Raw genomic sequence first — 16,704 nt, 5'->3', positions numbered from 1 at the left:
TTTGGGGAACTCTTATTTCTTTCCAAATCTGATTTTGGGAAAGTAATAGGATAAGATTCCCTATATTCCCAAACTGAGAAATTGTCCCTTCCCAAGATGACTGCACTGACAGAACAGTAGAGAAAATCACAGGATTAGGAACAATTCTAAAGCACAAGCTGGGGGATGGTGAGGAGGTGTGACCTCTTAACACATTTTTTATCATTCTGTTTTCCTGTTAGTTTATTTGTTATTCTGGTTATTTAACTAGTATTTTGTGCTTTTTCCTACATGTTACTTCTAACTTTCCACAATATGCACTGTTCCAAACAATGCTTTTAATTAATCACCAAAGATTCATTAAATATTACCTTTTTGTCTGTTTTGGTACTGTTAAGTGCATTCTCTGCATCTCTGGTCCAGATCATTTGAATTCCCAGAAGTCCTATTTGTGCAGGAAACATTGCCTGAAAGTCATACAGCTTAAATCCTGAATCACTAATGGCCATTGATGCTTGTCTAATGATGGTGTGGATTGTTTTCCTAATCCCATTCAGCAGCTGACCTAACCAAAATTCCACATTGCCCTGAAATAAACAAGAAAGTACTTTTAAAGAACAAGTTTATAAATAATTCACAAGGAGAAAAAGCCCTATGAAACCTTTTTTCTAGTCCTTCATACTCCCATTTCCCTCTTTGTTATTTCCTAATCTTTAAGAGATTCCTCCTTCTGCTCCACTGCTCTTCCAGAGATATGTGATGGATTTGGCACTTCACATCAGTCCTGCTGAAAAAAGAGGTAAAGTAATTATTACAGAATGACACAAATGTCCTGTCCTTTCTGGCCTTTGCTCTTGCTGTTCACATTGGAAGGTTTACATTCAGCTAGTCAAATAATAGCATGATGCAAAACTGTTGGTCTCTACAACATAAATCTACTTTAAATCAAGTAATGAAAAACTGTAATATATACTTCCATTACCTGAGCTAAAACTGGTTCAATAATATTGACCTGTTCTCCTTCTTGAGATTCAAACAATAAAATCTGGTCGTAGATTTTTTCATGAAATCCCACTCGGTTAACATTGTCAAATAAACTTAATAAATGTGCCTACAATAGAATCAGAAAAAAAAAGCTCCATAAACTGATCTGATATGGCATTTTTACTTTGCCTTTAAGTCCTGTATTAGAAGATTCTATAAATCTTTCCATAAATGAAAGAAACTCTCGCAACTACATAACGAAATCCTCCATGGTCCTCACTTACTAATATTGACCATAAGAACAGTATTGCCTTATTACTTGTACCTGAATAGTGTGAGAATCAGATGCTTGACCAAGGATTTCCAGAAGAGCAGGGTCGGATACAAAAAAAAATCTTGGAAATATTAACCGTTTTTTTTCTAAATACCCAGTCAGTGATTTCTGACAAATTTCCAATTGTTCCAGCAAATGTGGTAATAGCTGTGCTAAAGTCTCATCTCCAACACAGCACTGCACAATGTTTGATGTTTCATGGGCTCTCTGCATAATTCTCTGCCATGATTTGTCAATGTTCTGAAATCTTCTGGCTTCCTGGAATACATGAAAAATGCATTAGCTCTTCCTCATGTTTGTCAAATTCTAAAAATTAAAGAATTCCATGAGATAAGGTAACAGTTTAATATTTCCCTTGCTGTTCAAGTCTTCTTTGCAGGACTAATGTATGAATATTTATAGGCATGCTTATAATGACCAGTGCTTATAATGACCAGAGTTCAAATTGCAAGAGAAAGAGTCCAACAGGACAGCTCTGGAAATGTCTTTTACTTCATGTTGGGTACCAAAATTGTCCGTATAAAAGTATTCCAACACACACCAGAAAACTCAATCAGCAGCCTTCTCAGAAATGACAGTCTTCCTAATAGCAACACACAATGTCATGTAATGGCTACTCCACACAGGTTATAAGGAGTAAGTTGTTAGCAGTAATACCTGACAAACAAAAACCGTATAAATAGTCTGAAACTGCTGCACTTGTAAGGTATTGTAAGTGAAAAGAGACAAATTCTCAAATACTGGCAGCTGGAGAATAAGTATTTTTCTATACTGGGTATAGTGACTTTAAAAACTCTTTCTTCACTTACAACAAATGAAATCTTAATAGGATCATAAATTATCTGAGAACTAGGAGAGATCTCAAGAGACCATCCAAAGCCATTTGCCTGTCACAAGACAGGATCACACCCATGTCACTCTTGAAAAACACCTGTCTGTCTTGTGTTTAAAGGTGTTCAATGCTGGAGATTCAGAAGCTTCTCCAGGCAATCTTTGCTACTGGTGACTCTGTTTTAATATCTAAGCTTAATCTTTCTTCTGTTTACACCAATCACTTCTCATCTTATTCATAGATACAGAGAACACACTGTTTTCTTCCTGTAAATAAGAAAGCAACCCTTATTTTTCTTGAAAACTTATCACGTCTTCTCCTCAGTTTTTCCTCTTCTTCAAGCCAAACAAGCCTAGTTTGTTGAATCTTTTCTTGTGCGTCATCCTTCATGGATAGTTTCTCATTCTTATCACCCTCTTCCATGCTCTTTCAAATTTGTCTACATGTTTCTTTAGCCAAAACCAGGTACGATATTCTAGTTATCAGTTATTGTTTACGCATTCCACTTTTCTGCCTGCATTTTACACACCAGCAATCTAAAACTCATTTTCTGATAGTACTATGAGAGACAATGTCAAAAGCCTTCCAAGATATATAGCAACTACTGTTTCCTCTACCCACAAAGCTTGTTGCCCATCCTAAAAATAAATTAGATTTGTTTGACAGGTTTTGCTCCTAACAAATCCACACTGACTGTTACTCATCTCCTTGTTAACTTCCAGATGCTTACAGTTATTTGTTGCAGTATTCATCCAGGAATTGCAATTAAGCCCACTCATCTATCATTACTCCTCCACCAAGCTGTTCCTTCTCCTCCTTCTTTAACGATAGACACCACGTTTCCTTTTTTCCAGAATATTGGTTCATGTATCATCCTTGTAAGAAGTAGCTTTAGCTGTTATAAAATGCCTCAGCTGTGCTGCAGCATTTGTTTATCTGCAAAAACTGCTTATTGATTCCCTGATAAGCATTAACAATATGAACATATCTCACGACCTAAAAAAAAGTATTGTTATCTTAAATAACAGTTAAGAAAGCTTTTCTTAACTTACAAAAATTAATGTTAGTTTTGGCAATTGTAAGCCTTTAATTATAAAAGATGTGGCCTAAAATACATTCATATTTAATAATTTCCCAATAATCATGGTTTTCTTAAGTTACAGCACTCATTGATCCAGTGCTATCAAACTGTGGTGTGTTAGAACTATATGAAAGCCTCTCATTAGGAGACACAACAGAGAGGATCACTTATTCTGGCATTTCTCTCCTGCAGGAAGTCAGATCATTCCTTAACTCTTCTGCAGCTGCTATCATGGAAGGTCATAATTGCCTTTTGAAGAGGTTGCAATAGATCACACAGATTAGCACACATGGAGCTGCCCAAGTCTTGCAGCATCTCTCTATGGGACTTCGTTATACTGAGTCCTAGTGAATACAGAATTCACTGTCTGTCATTCTATTATCACATAACTTAGAGCCTATAACGCGTGCAGAAGAAAGGGATGTTGGCATATATGGCAAAAGTGAACATAGAATCATAGAATCATTAAGGTTGGAAAAGACCTCTAAGATCATCCAGTCCAACCGTCAACCCAACACACCATGCCCACTACACCATGTCCCTAAGGGCCTCATCTACACGTCTTTTAAATAATTCCAGGGTCAGTGACTCTACCACTTCCCTGGGCAGCCTGTTCCAAGGCCTGACCACTCTTTCAGTAAAGAAATTTCTCCTAATGTCCAATCTAAACCTCCCTTGGCGCAACTTGAGGCCATTTCCTCTCGTCCTATCGCTAGTTACTTGGCAGAAGAGACCAACACCCACCTCGCTACAACCTCCTTCCAGGTAGTTGTAGAGCGCGATGAGGTCTCCCCTCAGCCTCCTCTTCTCCAGGCTAAACAACCCCAGTTCCCTCAGCCGCTCCTTATAAGACTTGTGCTCCACGCCTTTCACCAGCTTCGTTGCCCTTCTCTGGACACGCTCCAGCACCTCAATGTCCTCCTTGTAGTGAGGCCCCAAAACTGGACACAGGATTCGAGGTGCAGCCTCACCAGTGCCGAGTACAGGGATGGAGAGTGGCTCGGCAAGCTCCTCCGCCAGCCCCCTCAGTACCCTCGGTTGGATCCCACCCGGCCCCATAGACTTGTGAACGTCCAGGTGGCGTAGCAGGTCATTAACTTCTTCCTCTTGGATTATGGGGGGTTTATCCTGCTCGCCGTCCCTGTCTTCCAGCTCAGGGGGCTGAGTACCCTGAGGATAACTGCTCTGACTATTGAAGACTGAGGCAAAGAAGGCATTAAGTACCTCAGCCTTATCCTCGTCCTTGGTGGCAACGTTCCCCCCCACATCCAATAGAGGATGGAGATTCTCCATGGCTCTCCTTTTGTCATTAATATACTTGTAAAAGCATTTTTTGTTGTCTCACATGACAGTGGCCAGGTTGAGTTCTAGCTGGGCTTTTGCCTTTCTAATTTCCTCTCTGCACAACCTAACGAGATCCCTGTACTCTTCTTGAGTTGCCTGCCCCTTCTTCCAAAGGTGGTAAACTCTCCTTTTTTTCCTGAGTCCCAGCCAGAGCTCCCTGTTCAGCCAGGCCGGATGTCTTCTCTGCCCATTTTTCTTGCGGCACATGGGGACAGCCCGCTCCTGCGCCTTTAAGACTTCCTTCTTGAAGGACATCCAGCCTTCCTGGACCCCTTTGCCCTTCAGGACTGTCTCCCAAGGGACCCTCTCGACCAGTGTCCTGAGGAGGCCAAAGTCCGCCCTCCGGAAGTCCATGGTAGCGGTTTTGCTGGCCCCCCTCTTTACTTCACTAAGTATTGAGTATTCTATCATCTCATGGTTGCTAAGCCCAAGCCGGCCTCCAACCACCACATCTCCCACCAGTCCTTCTCTGTTTGTGAACAGCAGGTCAAGCGAGGCACCTCCCCTAGTGGGCTCGCTTACCAGCAGTGTCAGGAAGTTATCCTCCACACGCTCCAGGAACCTCCTCGACTGTTTCCTCTCTGCCGTGTGGTATTTCCAGCAGACGTCCAGAAAGTTGAAGTCCCCCACGAGAACAAGGGCTAGCAGTTTTGTACCATTAAGTAGTCCTGAGCCCTGTGCTATCATATGATTCACTAATATTGCAACCTGAACATTTAAGCCTGAATTACAAACAATCCTGTTCCTGTAGGTTTGACCAAGTTCTAAGCAGTTCAGCCAGACAGACCCCAGTTTGGCAAAGCTTCTTCTGAACTGCCTATGTGCAGCCCACAAAACTTATATGCATCATTATGCATTGGCAAGTAAACTCTGTGATATGGCTAATCTCTTGGTACAACATATTGCCATTAACATGTTATTACCATAAATCAACGTACCTGAGGTAGTTGTTTTGCAATATCTCCACCAACAAACACAGCTTCAAGGTAAATCCAGAGGTTTTGTACAGTAATCCAGTTTTCAATTATCTCTGCAGTATTAGTTAACTTCTGAACCCATTGTTGTATAGTGGACTTAAACGGTGCATTATACCTGTATGAACATGGGTTAAAGGGAAAAAGAACCTAAGATGATCATTGCTTACTTTCGGGTTTGATTAGATTTACACAATATGTGCATTTATTAAGTTTTGTACCTGTTGCTCATGAGCGACCCCAATATCATGAGGCTGTCTTCCACCAAAGCTATTTTTTCCAATATATCTGATCCTTTCAAAAGGAGTTCTCCTCGAGTTTTGAATTGGCCAAAACTGAAAGCATGAGTACTCCATTCACTGATGACGTGCTTCAATTTTGCTTCAATATCCTTTTCTTTAACAGCACTGATGCAGATATCCTGTGTAAAATTAAACTAGTAAATTACATTCCTCTAAGGTTAATATAATGCACACTTATAAAGACAATTAAAATTCATTGGCAAGATCCAGACTTCAGTGTAAGTTCTAGCTAATGAAGATATACATTGCCACACCTCAAATTTATTATATTACAAACTACATTATATTATAGTACTACTTGTAACTGGAACATTTTATGGGCTATACTCCATCTTCACTAGCACTAGCACCTTACACTTTTGAAAATTCACTGACTCAGTGAATCTGCAGGCAGAATTTGCATCTTTGAAGTCAAATATACCTACTGAGGGGTTTAAGGAAAAGACACGTTACAAATCAAAACCAGTAAACAGTCCAAGAAGAGAGTGTATGTGGACAACATGACTGCCTGCTGCTTCTTGAAGACAGTGAGGACAGGACTGTCATAAAATTGGTTATTGCATCAGAGCGAAAAGGAGCAGCTACTCAGATTGAACCCCAAATTCAGGTTCAGGAGTATATTGGATTCCTTCACAGGTTTAAAGTCTTTCCTTGAGTGTAAGGCTATCACTCTGAGCCTTTCACATGGCTTAAATTCTTGTCTGGAAATTGGGTAGAGCAGAGGTTTGATTTCATGTTTTTGTCTTAGAAGTGTTCGTTTGTGGAACAAGACAAACCAAGTCACTACTATGGAGGGAGCACAGATTTAGCTAAGTGACAATAGAACTGAAGTTAGAAACTGTTGGGGTTTTCCTTCTTTAATTTTAGCTGTACTTTGTTCTTGCAAAAGGTAACAAGCATAAAGCTAATGTACTTGCTAGATTACTACTGTCCCCAAAAAGGAGGGGGCAATAGCTTTGTAGCTTGTGCACATTACATAAGCCTCCTCATCTCTCTGTGCTCTTGTGAAGAGTCACTTTTGAAATACAAAAGAACCTTGTTCTCCTTTAATCCTGTATACCCCACTTCTACTGTGTTCCAAGGATTTTGAGCACTTAACAGGATCAGACTTAAATCAACGATTTTTCCTCTCTGATGAGACGTTTAAAAGGAAGAAAAAAGTATAAGTAGGCAGATCCTAAACCAAAAGCATAACAGAATCACACTACGCTTAAAACAACAGAATTTCTTCTATGGAAGGGTTAGGGTAATACCATCTATCCATTTAATTCTTCTCCAGAATAAAATGGAAATAAACTAACCATCACTACTAATACCAGCTACCAAACTCCATTCTTCAAAAGAATTCTCCAACTAAAGCCAAATTTTTTAATGTTACAAAGCTGACTAGAAACAGGATTACAAAAGCACAGAGCCCCAGATCACAAGTTATTCATTAAAAACAAACAGAAAAGTACATGTACCTCAATATCTTCTTTATATTTTAATAAAGAGGCATCCATTATGTTTTTCAAAGAGAAATTTTCAGAGTCAACATCAAAGTGATGCCCAGTTACTTGTGCAATTCTTTCCCAGTGTCGTGACATCATTGCCTAGAAAAGTCCATAAGAATTAGGGAAGATTTTTTAAAATTGTATTCTTTTTAGGACTAGAGTGATCACATACTTTTGCACAGCATCTGTTAATCAAATAGAAGAGTCTTGATTTCCATTCCATTGAAAGCATCAATAGTTATTCTAATCACATTATGAAGTCTTTTGTTTTACTTTTCTGTAACTAAGCCTAACTCGATTTTTGCCATAAATATAGCTGCTTTTATCTATAAAAACAATTATGGAAAGCATCTTAGCGTCATAGAACAGTCTTCAATAGAGTTTTTCAAGTGAATCTTATCTCCAAATTATAATGCTGAACATACTTTGTTTGCCATCATTTCAAGCAAAGGACAGCTCTCTGTGAAGTCATCAATTTTTTTTTTTAGGTCTTGAAAAGCTTGCCATTCCTTCAATGCTTTCGGTAACTTTCGGATTCTTTAAAAAGCACAAAAAAGAAGAAATATTTTATTCTTAATAACCACAATCCACCATTTCATAGTACAATATATTCTCATTTTTCAACCACTGGATCAGTAAATAAAAATCCAGTTGCAAGCTGGCAACATAATATATAGCTGATTGTTTCTGTCTGCAGGCATGAAACACTGCTAAAGACAGTAAAAATCACACTAGAATGGTTTGGTTTCTATTTCAGATTGAATTAAAGGAGGTTAATTTCATGTGGAAACCCACATCTGAACTTAAGCTTTTGCAGTGTCATTGTTTCATTAAAAATTTGAAAATGTACCCGGTTTTATAAAGGGGGAAAAGGATTAAACAACATATACTTTTTCAAGCAAAATAAAGTACATTCTACACCAAAACTGACCTGCTTGCAAACAGAAAAATACTTCTGTTTCAATCAAACAAGTCCTATTTTATACCTAGTTTGTACGAAAGATATTTAAAGAAAAATCTTCCTTTATGCACAATTTCAAGATGAAAAAAAAATTAAAATTAAGAACCTCTTGTACTGTGAATTGTCACAGCTCCACTTGCTTCTAACAAGTCATGCCAATTTTCATCTTCCAAAGCTATGGACCAAAGACTGATAGCAGTTCTCTTACAGCTCAATGGCAGAAACAAAAAGCTGCATAAAACCAACCCATAGTGAAACATCTCTTCAAAGAAATTCTCCATTTTTCACAGCTCAAAATCAGACAGATCTGTCACACAACGCTGGAGCATGTGTGAATTCTTCACTGCTTGCTGGTCAGATGAACATATGCATACTGTCATGGCACTGCAATAATCTCTGTAGTCTTTCATCTTGAATCTTGAAAAAGAAGAAAATCTCCACCCCACTCCTTCAATGTGTACAGAATGGTGACACGTTCAAAATACCACATGACTAAAAAGCCTGAGCACAAGTAACTTTTCCTATGCTTTTCAAAGATTTGGGATAAGATGAAAAACACAGATTTGATCTCAATCTCTTGAATAATACCAAAATGTAAGTGAAATCTCTCTCAGGTCACACTGGAGAATCCAAAATCAAAAGCTGATCAGAACTACTCATGAAGCAGAGAGACACACACACTGGCTGTTCCAGAAGAGAGGCTCTACAGAAGAGAAAGCTCTTTATATTGAATATGAACTTGTCTTTACAGAACTCACCGAGCAAGTGATCAGAGCCACTGTGTAAAGAGTGAAGAAAATGCTTATACAAAAATAATAAAAGAAGAAAGAAAACAGAGAGACAGTTCACATCTTTTTTTCCAATAGATATGCACAGGATAAAAATACTGCACATTTATTTTCAAACTTTTGCATGTAATTTGGTTCTCATGTATATTCTGTAATTCCCATTAAGAGTAAAACATAGACTGGTACAGATAACTACTCTGAAGGAATGGATGCACAGAATACTTAAGACCTGCATATAGAATCTCCACTTTTGCATGTAACAAAATGCCCCTTTTCTAGCAATTCTGTCCATACTCCAGTGCCAGGAATCAGAATTCAAAGAAAGCTGGCAAAGGGGAAACAATCCAAATCCTGTTGGTTCATGAGGCCCTGCCTCTGAGAGAAGTAACAAGCTGGGTCAGGGAAGTCCTGCAGACGCAGCCATGGCTGTTGAAAAACTAAAGGTGCATCTTTACCAACACAGTAGAAAAATTCCTCTGACTTCAGCAAAGCATGTTTTCACCTAACAGTTATTTTGCATGCAATGTGGAAAGCATTCTTCCTCTCAAACCTCATAAATAACCCCTCAGAATTTAGTGTGGCTACCTACCCTTGTTGAAATAACAACTTTAATCCATACAAATGCGCAGAAGTAGACATTAACATCAACATTCTGTCTAATATCACGGACTAACAATTAATAAACTGTAAATTAAATCACTGAGAAGGTAATCTATGAAGGTTATTTAGACTTACAACCACCTTGCCACGCGTTTATGCACCTTAATCATTAAATAAGCTACAACCTACCATGTCAATATACCCCAACAAGACTAAAGCGACTTGCAGACTGAGCGAAGTAAGGTCACACACTAGCTGCATATTGCACCACAGTCTGCAACTAGTGCAGCTGTGCTGAGCACTTGAGCAAGCCTGAGCTTGACATAAACCACCAGATTTTTGCCCCTTGGGGCAATTTTCACAAGATAATTAACACAGAACGCTGAGAAATAAAAATTGCATGCACTTCAACAAATAATAACTTACCTCTTTTGAAAATCCATAAGTTCATTGTTAATTTTTTCAATATTTAAATCATTCCAAAGCATTTCATTGTATCCATCGATATTAGCAGTAACTGAATTATAAAGACTGTAAAGTTTCTGAAGCAATGAAAGCTCACGTTTAATTTTGTGCAGTTCAGGATACTCTGTTTCAAATTTTAAAAGAAGAAATTTGTGAATGTTAATTACATACAACTGTATTCATAAACATAAAAATCCATGTATTTCTAAAACTGGTATTTCATAAATGTCTGAAATCAGACTTGCGGTCTTTTAGATAGTGTCTAGTAAGACAAACTTTTGCAGTTACATAAGTAAGAACATCAGATTTTAATGCACAGTAATTTTTTAGATTGCTGAGTTTTTTATAAATATTCTTCTGTAACAGTAGATGTAATGTTACAAGGGAGGTGCTGCACCTATTTCTGAGAGGAAGATAATGTTGAAAAAGTAGGTGAAATGGCAAAGGAATGTACTATAGTTTTATACAAGAACTAAAATATCCCCCATCTCAATTTGCACTATTACCTTAAGAAGCAGAGGTTGGGGATGGGGAGTGTGCTTTCAAAATAAAAATATAGAATATGTTACACAATAAAAGTATTTAACATGGACCTCCTTAACTGAAATGTTTTGTTTAGTTTCCCTCATATCTTTGGGAATTCCTAGTTAAACGTATCGTGATTATTGCATGTGTCTTCAGAAAGGAAAATATACTGAATTTAGTAGGTACAAATTAAAGTGCCTATCATACATTCTGCTGTAACTTTAATTCTCACCATAGTCTTCCAAACTTGAAGTGTGTCTGACTAGGAGGCACAAGGATATTACAGATCAGTTGCATAGCCCAGGGGAATTCATTATATATCTGGAGCAGGGACAACTTGAGTACTTCGGCAACATGTTTCCCAAATTTGGACATGGAAGAATACAGACAGGAGATGCACTTAGCTCTGAACAGAAAAGGCAAGAGAGCTAACCAGCTGGATCCTGAGATACATGGAACAGTACAATATTTTTCCACCTGATGTTTATGTATGTGCAGACTGAGAGCCAGTTTCACACAACTGCTTTTCATAGGAAAGACAATAATAATTTACTGCAAGGAGTTTTTCTACAATGAACCCAGCACTGAATACATTTAGCAGGACCCACAAGAAAAATTTAATAGCCTCGGACCAGGTATCCAAACTACCTGTGATAGGAAGACCAAATAATTCTTCCCCACCAGAAAGACAGATATACTTCCTCCATAGTTCATCAAATTTGGCTTGAAAGATTTGTAATCTGTCACTTGCTTCATGGGGAGGAACATTCTCCTCACCAGGGCCCCTGTAAAAAACAAAACAAATCCAATGCAAGTATCAACCATACAGGCTTCACAAAGAAGCCCAACAGAACCCAGACCTTACTTACTGAATAGTATTTAATATTTTCTAACATTTTTTTTAGAAATTTTCACAAAAGACACTAAAAGAGAAAATGCAAAGTATATTCAGTGTCCCATCATTACATATTGAGTAGTCCCTGAAAGAAGGTCCAATTTATTTTCTAATAATAAAATTCATCTGGTTTGCCATACATATTACAAACAGCTAAAAAGATCTACAAATGGTTTGTCTTTGTTATTTTCCATTTCTTTTCTTCTGTAAAATACATTTTAATGATTATTTTCATTTATATTCTTAAAAAGGAAAGAGAGCAGATATATAATTCAGGGGTGAAAACTGTGGTAGCTGGCACTAGAACCATAATTAAGCACTCAGAAAAATAACAAAAAATATGATTTTGCCCTAATGAGTACATCTCAGCTGGAGCACTGGGTGTAATCCCCAGCTCTCCTGCCCGGGACCACTTCTTGGCTGCATCATAATATTTTGGGATGAGAACTGTGAGTCAGTCATCTTCTGTTGTGCCATGGTTACTTCTAGAAAGAAATACAGGCACATGGGATCAGAGAGGCTGGCTGCTTGGCAAGGGAAATGCAACCAGGAGATGAAAGCAGTCACACGGTCAGCAGAGGCAGCCAGGCTCTGGTCCCACAGCACCTGAGCAAGGAGAGCAGGGTAGGCCTGGGGATGGTAGTCAGGTTCAAACGAGAGTCCAGATCTTTAGACAAGTCCACAATAATTACACAGGACCAAAGTCAAGCAGGGAAGGCGAGTCAGCAAGTCAGGGTCAGGAGCAGGTCTAGTGAAGGTAACCAGGATGACACACAGTCCAGTAGTCACCAGACTGTTCTGAGATCAGGCTGAGAAGTGAGTCTGTGCATTGGGATCCAGGATCAGCTCAGTAGGGTCCATGGCCAGGCGCAGGCATGGCTGTGACAGAGCTGGAGCTGTAGGTCAGGGGGCCAAGCAGTGAAATCTCAGCTTAAAAGCAAGTCCCACAGGAAGGAGTGTCAGCCTTCCTGAGGCCTCCCAGCAGAGCTGCGTGGGAGTGCTCTGTCACCAAAGGGAGGGGGAAGCCTTCGGATGCACTAGCTCTAAGTCGGCCCTGAGCCCAGGCAGCTGAACCTCCAGGAGGGGAGGGTCCCTACAACTGGTAGCAGTCACAGGGTGTTTCCATGAATTCCTCTGGACAACTCCGAGAGAAGAACTGCAGACAGCACTATGCACGCATCCACATTAGCAACTTGCTGCTCTAGCAGGTTGCTTTTAGGTGCAAATTCACCTTGTGTCTATAGCTGGAGTCTTGAAGCTTGCACTCACATGCACTGCTAGTGTGCCTTCAAGAAGTTTCACTCCTCGTGAAGCCAAGGTTGAAGCCAAACACCCGGTTACCATTTAGACCACCCTGCTCGTAACACCAATGCAAAAACCTGCCCTAGGAGAAGACTATTTTCCAAAGCCCTCCAGGAGTGTGTGCTCTATGCGTGCACTGAATTCTGTTCATAAGAGCAAGGCAGTCTGCAAAGGCCATACATAAAGCTGCTTCACACTGCCCTTGGCTATAGGTGTGCAGTGCATGCCTAGGGTCAGCTGCTGACGTGAACTTCATTACCAAAAAACACACACTGTGCATGTATAGTCCTAGAACCATAACAGATCATCGGAAACCAAATTCTGGTCTTTCCTTCTTTGTTGCTAATGTAGAAGTGTCCAATGAAGCACACATACCCCACAATTTAAATTAAAAAAAGCCAAAGTAAGCTTAGAAGTAAGACTGAGTAAAACTCAGTGAACTTAGAAACACCCAGAACTGGAATCTGCACTCACATCCAAGGCACTACTTATATAACTAATATTAAATATCTGCTTAAGTGCTTTGTTGAGTTTAGAACCCCGAAAAAACTTTAAATTTGGATCTGGATTGACAATTTGATTTTTTTTTTTTTTGCCAACCTATTAACTCTTCTGGAATTTCACCGACTCCAGCACTGAAAATATGGGAATGAATCTGTGACAGTAAGAGTATCTGCCCACTTCATATTATTCTGAAATTAGGCTTTTTTATCAGCTGTGATATACACATTGAGGCTGTGCTGTGTTTATTTTCTGAAGCCCTTTCAATACATCATTTTTGAACAATCACTAATGAAGCATAATTGTATTGTACCACAGGTCACCTACTTTTCATCATAATCTTTGCAAAATTCTGCAGTATCAATCTGGAATTTTTGAACACCGCTCAGTAAATCTGTTTTCATGTCTGGCTGTACCTTCAGCAGTAAGTCCTCAACCTGCAGTGCCTACATGCAGACAAAGAGGAAAAACAGGCATAAAAGAGGCAGGAAAAAAAGCACAGCGTTTTAGGTAAGAAAATAGTTGTGTTGTAGCATTTCAACATTAAAAAGGCTGACAATAACTTTGCTATATATATAATTTGAGAAATAATACAGCTATGATACCTGTGTGTTTAGGTTCTTCCAGGCATAAGCCAATCCATCAACTCTTTCTGTATTTCCATCTTGAAAGAGCAGATTGTATTTATGAAGCACAGAATAAGATTCTTCTATAGGTCCAACTGTCATGTCAATTTTAATCTCATTCTCTCGAATTTCCTTTAATGCTTCCATTGCTCCCCTTACATCGTCAAGGTCATGGATAGGTCTGCTTAATCTCTTGCTAATGTTTTCAATGAATGAATAAATTTCATCCATGTCTGTGGCAGACTTTTTATTCAAAGCTAATCCAAATATTCTTTGTCTTGAGCGGCATTCTTGAATTAAGGCTATTTTCCACGACTCTGTTGCAATATCCACTGATGCCAGTACACAGTGATTTGGCAGTTCTCTGATTTGCATTTCTAATTGCTAAGACAAACACAAGTGTTCAGCTTTTAATTTCACTACAATTCCTCTGAACAGTTCATTTTTATTAAAGATATAATACTTACAGAAAAGTATCTGATTTGAGTTTGGAATTCAGCCATTGTTGGTTTAGTATCTATAAATTCTCTCACTTTTTCCTCTGGATCCTATATAAAAGAAGTTTATTTTAATTATTATTTAGCATTCGTATTACAATAACCTACGGGGGACCCAGCTGCCTGATCTACTGTGCAAACACAAATGATCCCTCTCTAAAAGAGCTTAAGATATAAGCATTAAGATCAAATTATTTCACCTGAACTGCTCTTCCTGACTCTTACTCTTTGTACAGGACTCTTTAAAGCACTTGAAATCTATCTGTAACTCAAAAACTGACATAGATCAGGATGTGCCTTATTCATCCAAATATTACTACAAAATTTACAATGTAGCTGCTAAAACTTTGCTGGAAATTTTTCCTTCCCAGTCTCCCTCTGTCTGGAAACCCCCAAAAGCAGCTCACATCCTCTAACAGGTATTTAAATGGTAGTGATTGTACTCAGCCATCCTCACTCTTCCTGAAACAGTTTGTTTAACTGCAGTTTCTAGCTGCAAATGAACTGGCCCTTTGGAGCAAGCACAGTTTGGCAGGGAAGGATGGATCAAAGGGAAGAGGGGGCATTTAGCTTGTTGAAGCTTGTTTAAAGGGAACAGAGCACTGAGCATCCTTCCTTTTCATAAGGTAGGCCAGTCTCTGCAGAGGTGAGAACTTCAGTGTCACCAGCTCAATAAATGTGTTAGATTCTCAGTTCAATTACAGACAAATGATCTTTACCCGGCTCAATGACATTCATCTACACTCTCCATCGTGAGGTCCCTGAGAAGCTGTTACGGCTTCTCTGGCCAATAATGAGTTACCACTGACAGTTTCCAGTGGTCCTACAGAAATTATAAAGATGGGTGGAAACAGTGCCAAATCCTAAGGAATTCTAAGGTTAAGGAGCAGATTAATTGACTATTTTAGAAGATTTCAGTAAAAAGGAAACATTATCATGCTACTGCAATCACAGTCTGATTGTGCCTTGTCTGGGTGAATAACCAATATGTGGTTAGCTCAAACAATATCTGCAAAAACTGAGGTAACTAAGCATTAAGATTTGGAACCCCAGAAGCCATGAAGAGGTGAAAATTCCCTGTCTTAACCTGAACTCTAACTGCAAAAGAGTCAGCTGTGGGAACGCCATCACCTTTGAGGTGGTTTAGGAAGGGGAAGTTAAAAATAGTGAACAGTTACAAAGATAAGATTACTCCTGTTTGATTGCTTGTTTCTCAGCCTGACTAAAGCACCTTTGATAGGTAAGACCAGTAGTTGTCCATCCACACAGAGTTGAATTTCACTAGTCAGAATGTACACAAGGTTTTATTTCATGAAATACCTCCTGCCAAAACATTCCTCAGAGCTTTACCATTTATGTAGACCCACTTCCTGATGAAGACAACAATTCTTCCAGAGAATCAGTCCAGATTCTCTTCTGCTTTGGAATCCTTATTACTGGAAAGGTTTCCTAGCTTCAGTTTATCATTTTTGTGAAGAAATAGAAAAGCTGCTTTCAGCAGTGATTGCTGAAGAAGAACTAGTCAGTTTAATATTCAGGAACAGTTTTGTAGTCTGCAATTTCTCAGATTCTACTAAATGATTCTTTTTTATAACCTATGCAGACAAGATGCTGCGAGAAAGATGCATAAGCATGTGAGAGCATAAGCTTGTTCATGCTCCCAACATATTTTTTTGTTCTTCTGCTTTCTTCCTTAGATGGTTTAATTGGTAAAGAATGACAAGTTCTGGTCAACACAAGAGGAGACAGGGGAGGTACTATTGGTATATGGATTCCACTATGAAACCAATGCTTCCTACCGAGCACACAGTCTCCTTATGCAACCCGAAACAGTTTATTCAGAAGATTTCACAATACAGCAACATATTTTATTAAATATGTATTTAACCTTGTTCCAGATGCCTGAAAATTCAGAAAAGCTGTTCAGAAGATCCGATGCTTCCGTTTTGAGAGATAAAATAATTGTATTTAGTTGGATCACCACTTTGTTTACATCCTTATGCTCAGTGATCTGTTTGTCTAAAGGTTTCAGTGCCATGATCCTGGTGAGTTTGCTCTCATCACCTAGTTCTACAGCAACAGCTTGTTCAATCTGGCATAAATTAAACAAGAAAAAACATATGTCCAGTAGTTTTATGTATTTTTTTTACATTATAGAATGCCCAGTAATGCACACACAATAAGCGCTTCTAAGAACAGATAGAAAGTGTAGAGCAAGCAT

The 16,704-nt window shown here is 38.8% G+C and overlaps 1 protein-coding gene across 1 annotated transcript in view; it reads right to left on the bottom strand.

The window, feature by feature from the left end:
• The window catches only part of LOC142078944 (dynein axonemal heavy chain 5-like), a 174,753-nt gene that overhangs the window by 116,642 nt on the left and 41,407 nt on the right, over positions 1-16,704 (bottom strand). Inside the window, exons 26-38 of the mRNA XM_075142294.1 lie at positions 16,372-16,575; positions 14,454-14,534; positions 13,966-14,370; positions 13,688-13,806; positions 11,311-11,447; positions 10,099-10,261; positions 7,749-7,860; positions 7,294-7,422; positions 5,750-5,949; positions 5,493-5,646; positions 1,289-1,555; positions 962-1,090; positions 351-566 (exon numbers count right to left, since the gene is read on the bottom strand). Coding sequence (XP_074998395.1) covers positions 351-566; positions 962-1,090; positions 1,289-1,555; positions 5,493-5,646; positions 5,750-5,949; positions 7,294-7,422; positions 7,749-7,860; positions 10,099-10,261; positions 11,311-11,447; positions 13,688-13,806; positions 13,966-14,370; positions 14,454-14,534; positions 16,372-16,575 — 2,316 coding nt within the window. The remainder of the gene's footprint in view (positions 1-350; positions 567-961; positions 1,091-1,288; positions 1,556-5,492; positions 5,647-5,749; positions 5,950-7,293; positions 7,423-7,748; positions 7,861-10,098; positions 10,262-11,310; positions 11,448-13,687; positions 13,807-13,965; positions 14,371-14,453; positions 14,535-16,371; positions 16,576-16,704) is intronic.

The sequence above is a fragment of the Calonectris borealis genome, chromosome 2 (assembly GCF_964195595.1).
Source record: "Calonectris borealis chromosome 2, bCalBor7.hap1.2, whole genome shotgun sequence".
In the NCBI taxonomy this organism is placed as follows: domain Eukaryota; kingdom Metazoa; phylum Chordata; class Aves; order Procellariiformes; family Procellariidae; genus Calonectris; species Calonectris borealis.
The sequence above is the reverse complement of the archived record's forward strand: the minus strand, read 5'-3'. Positions and strand labels throughout refer to the sequence as shown.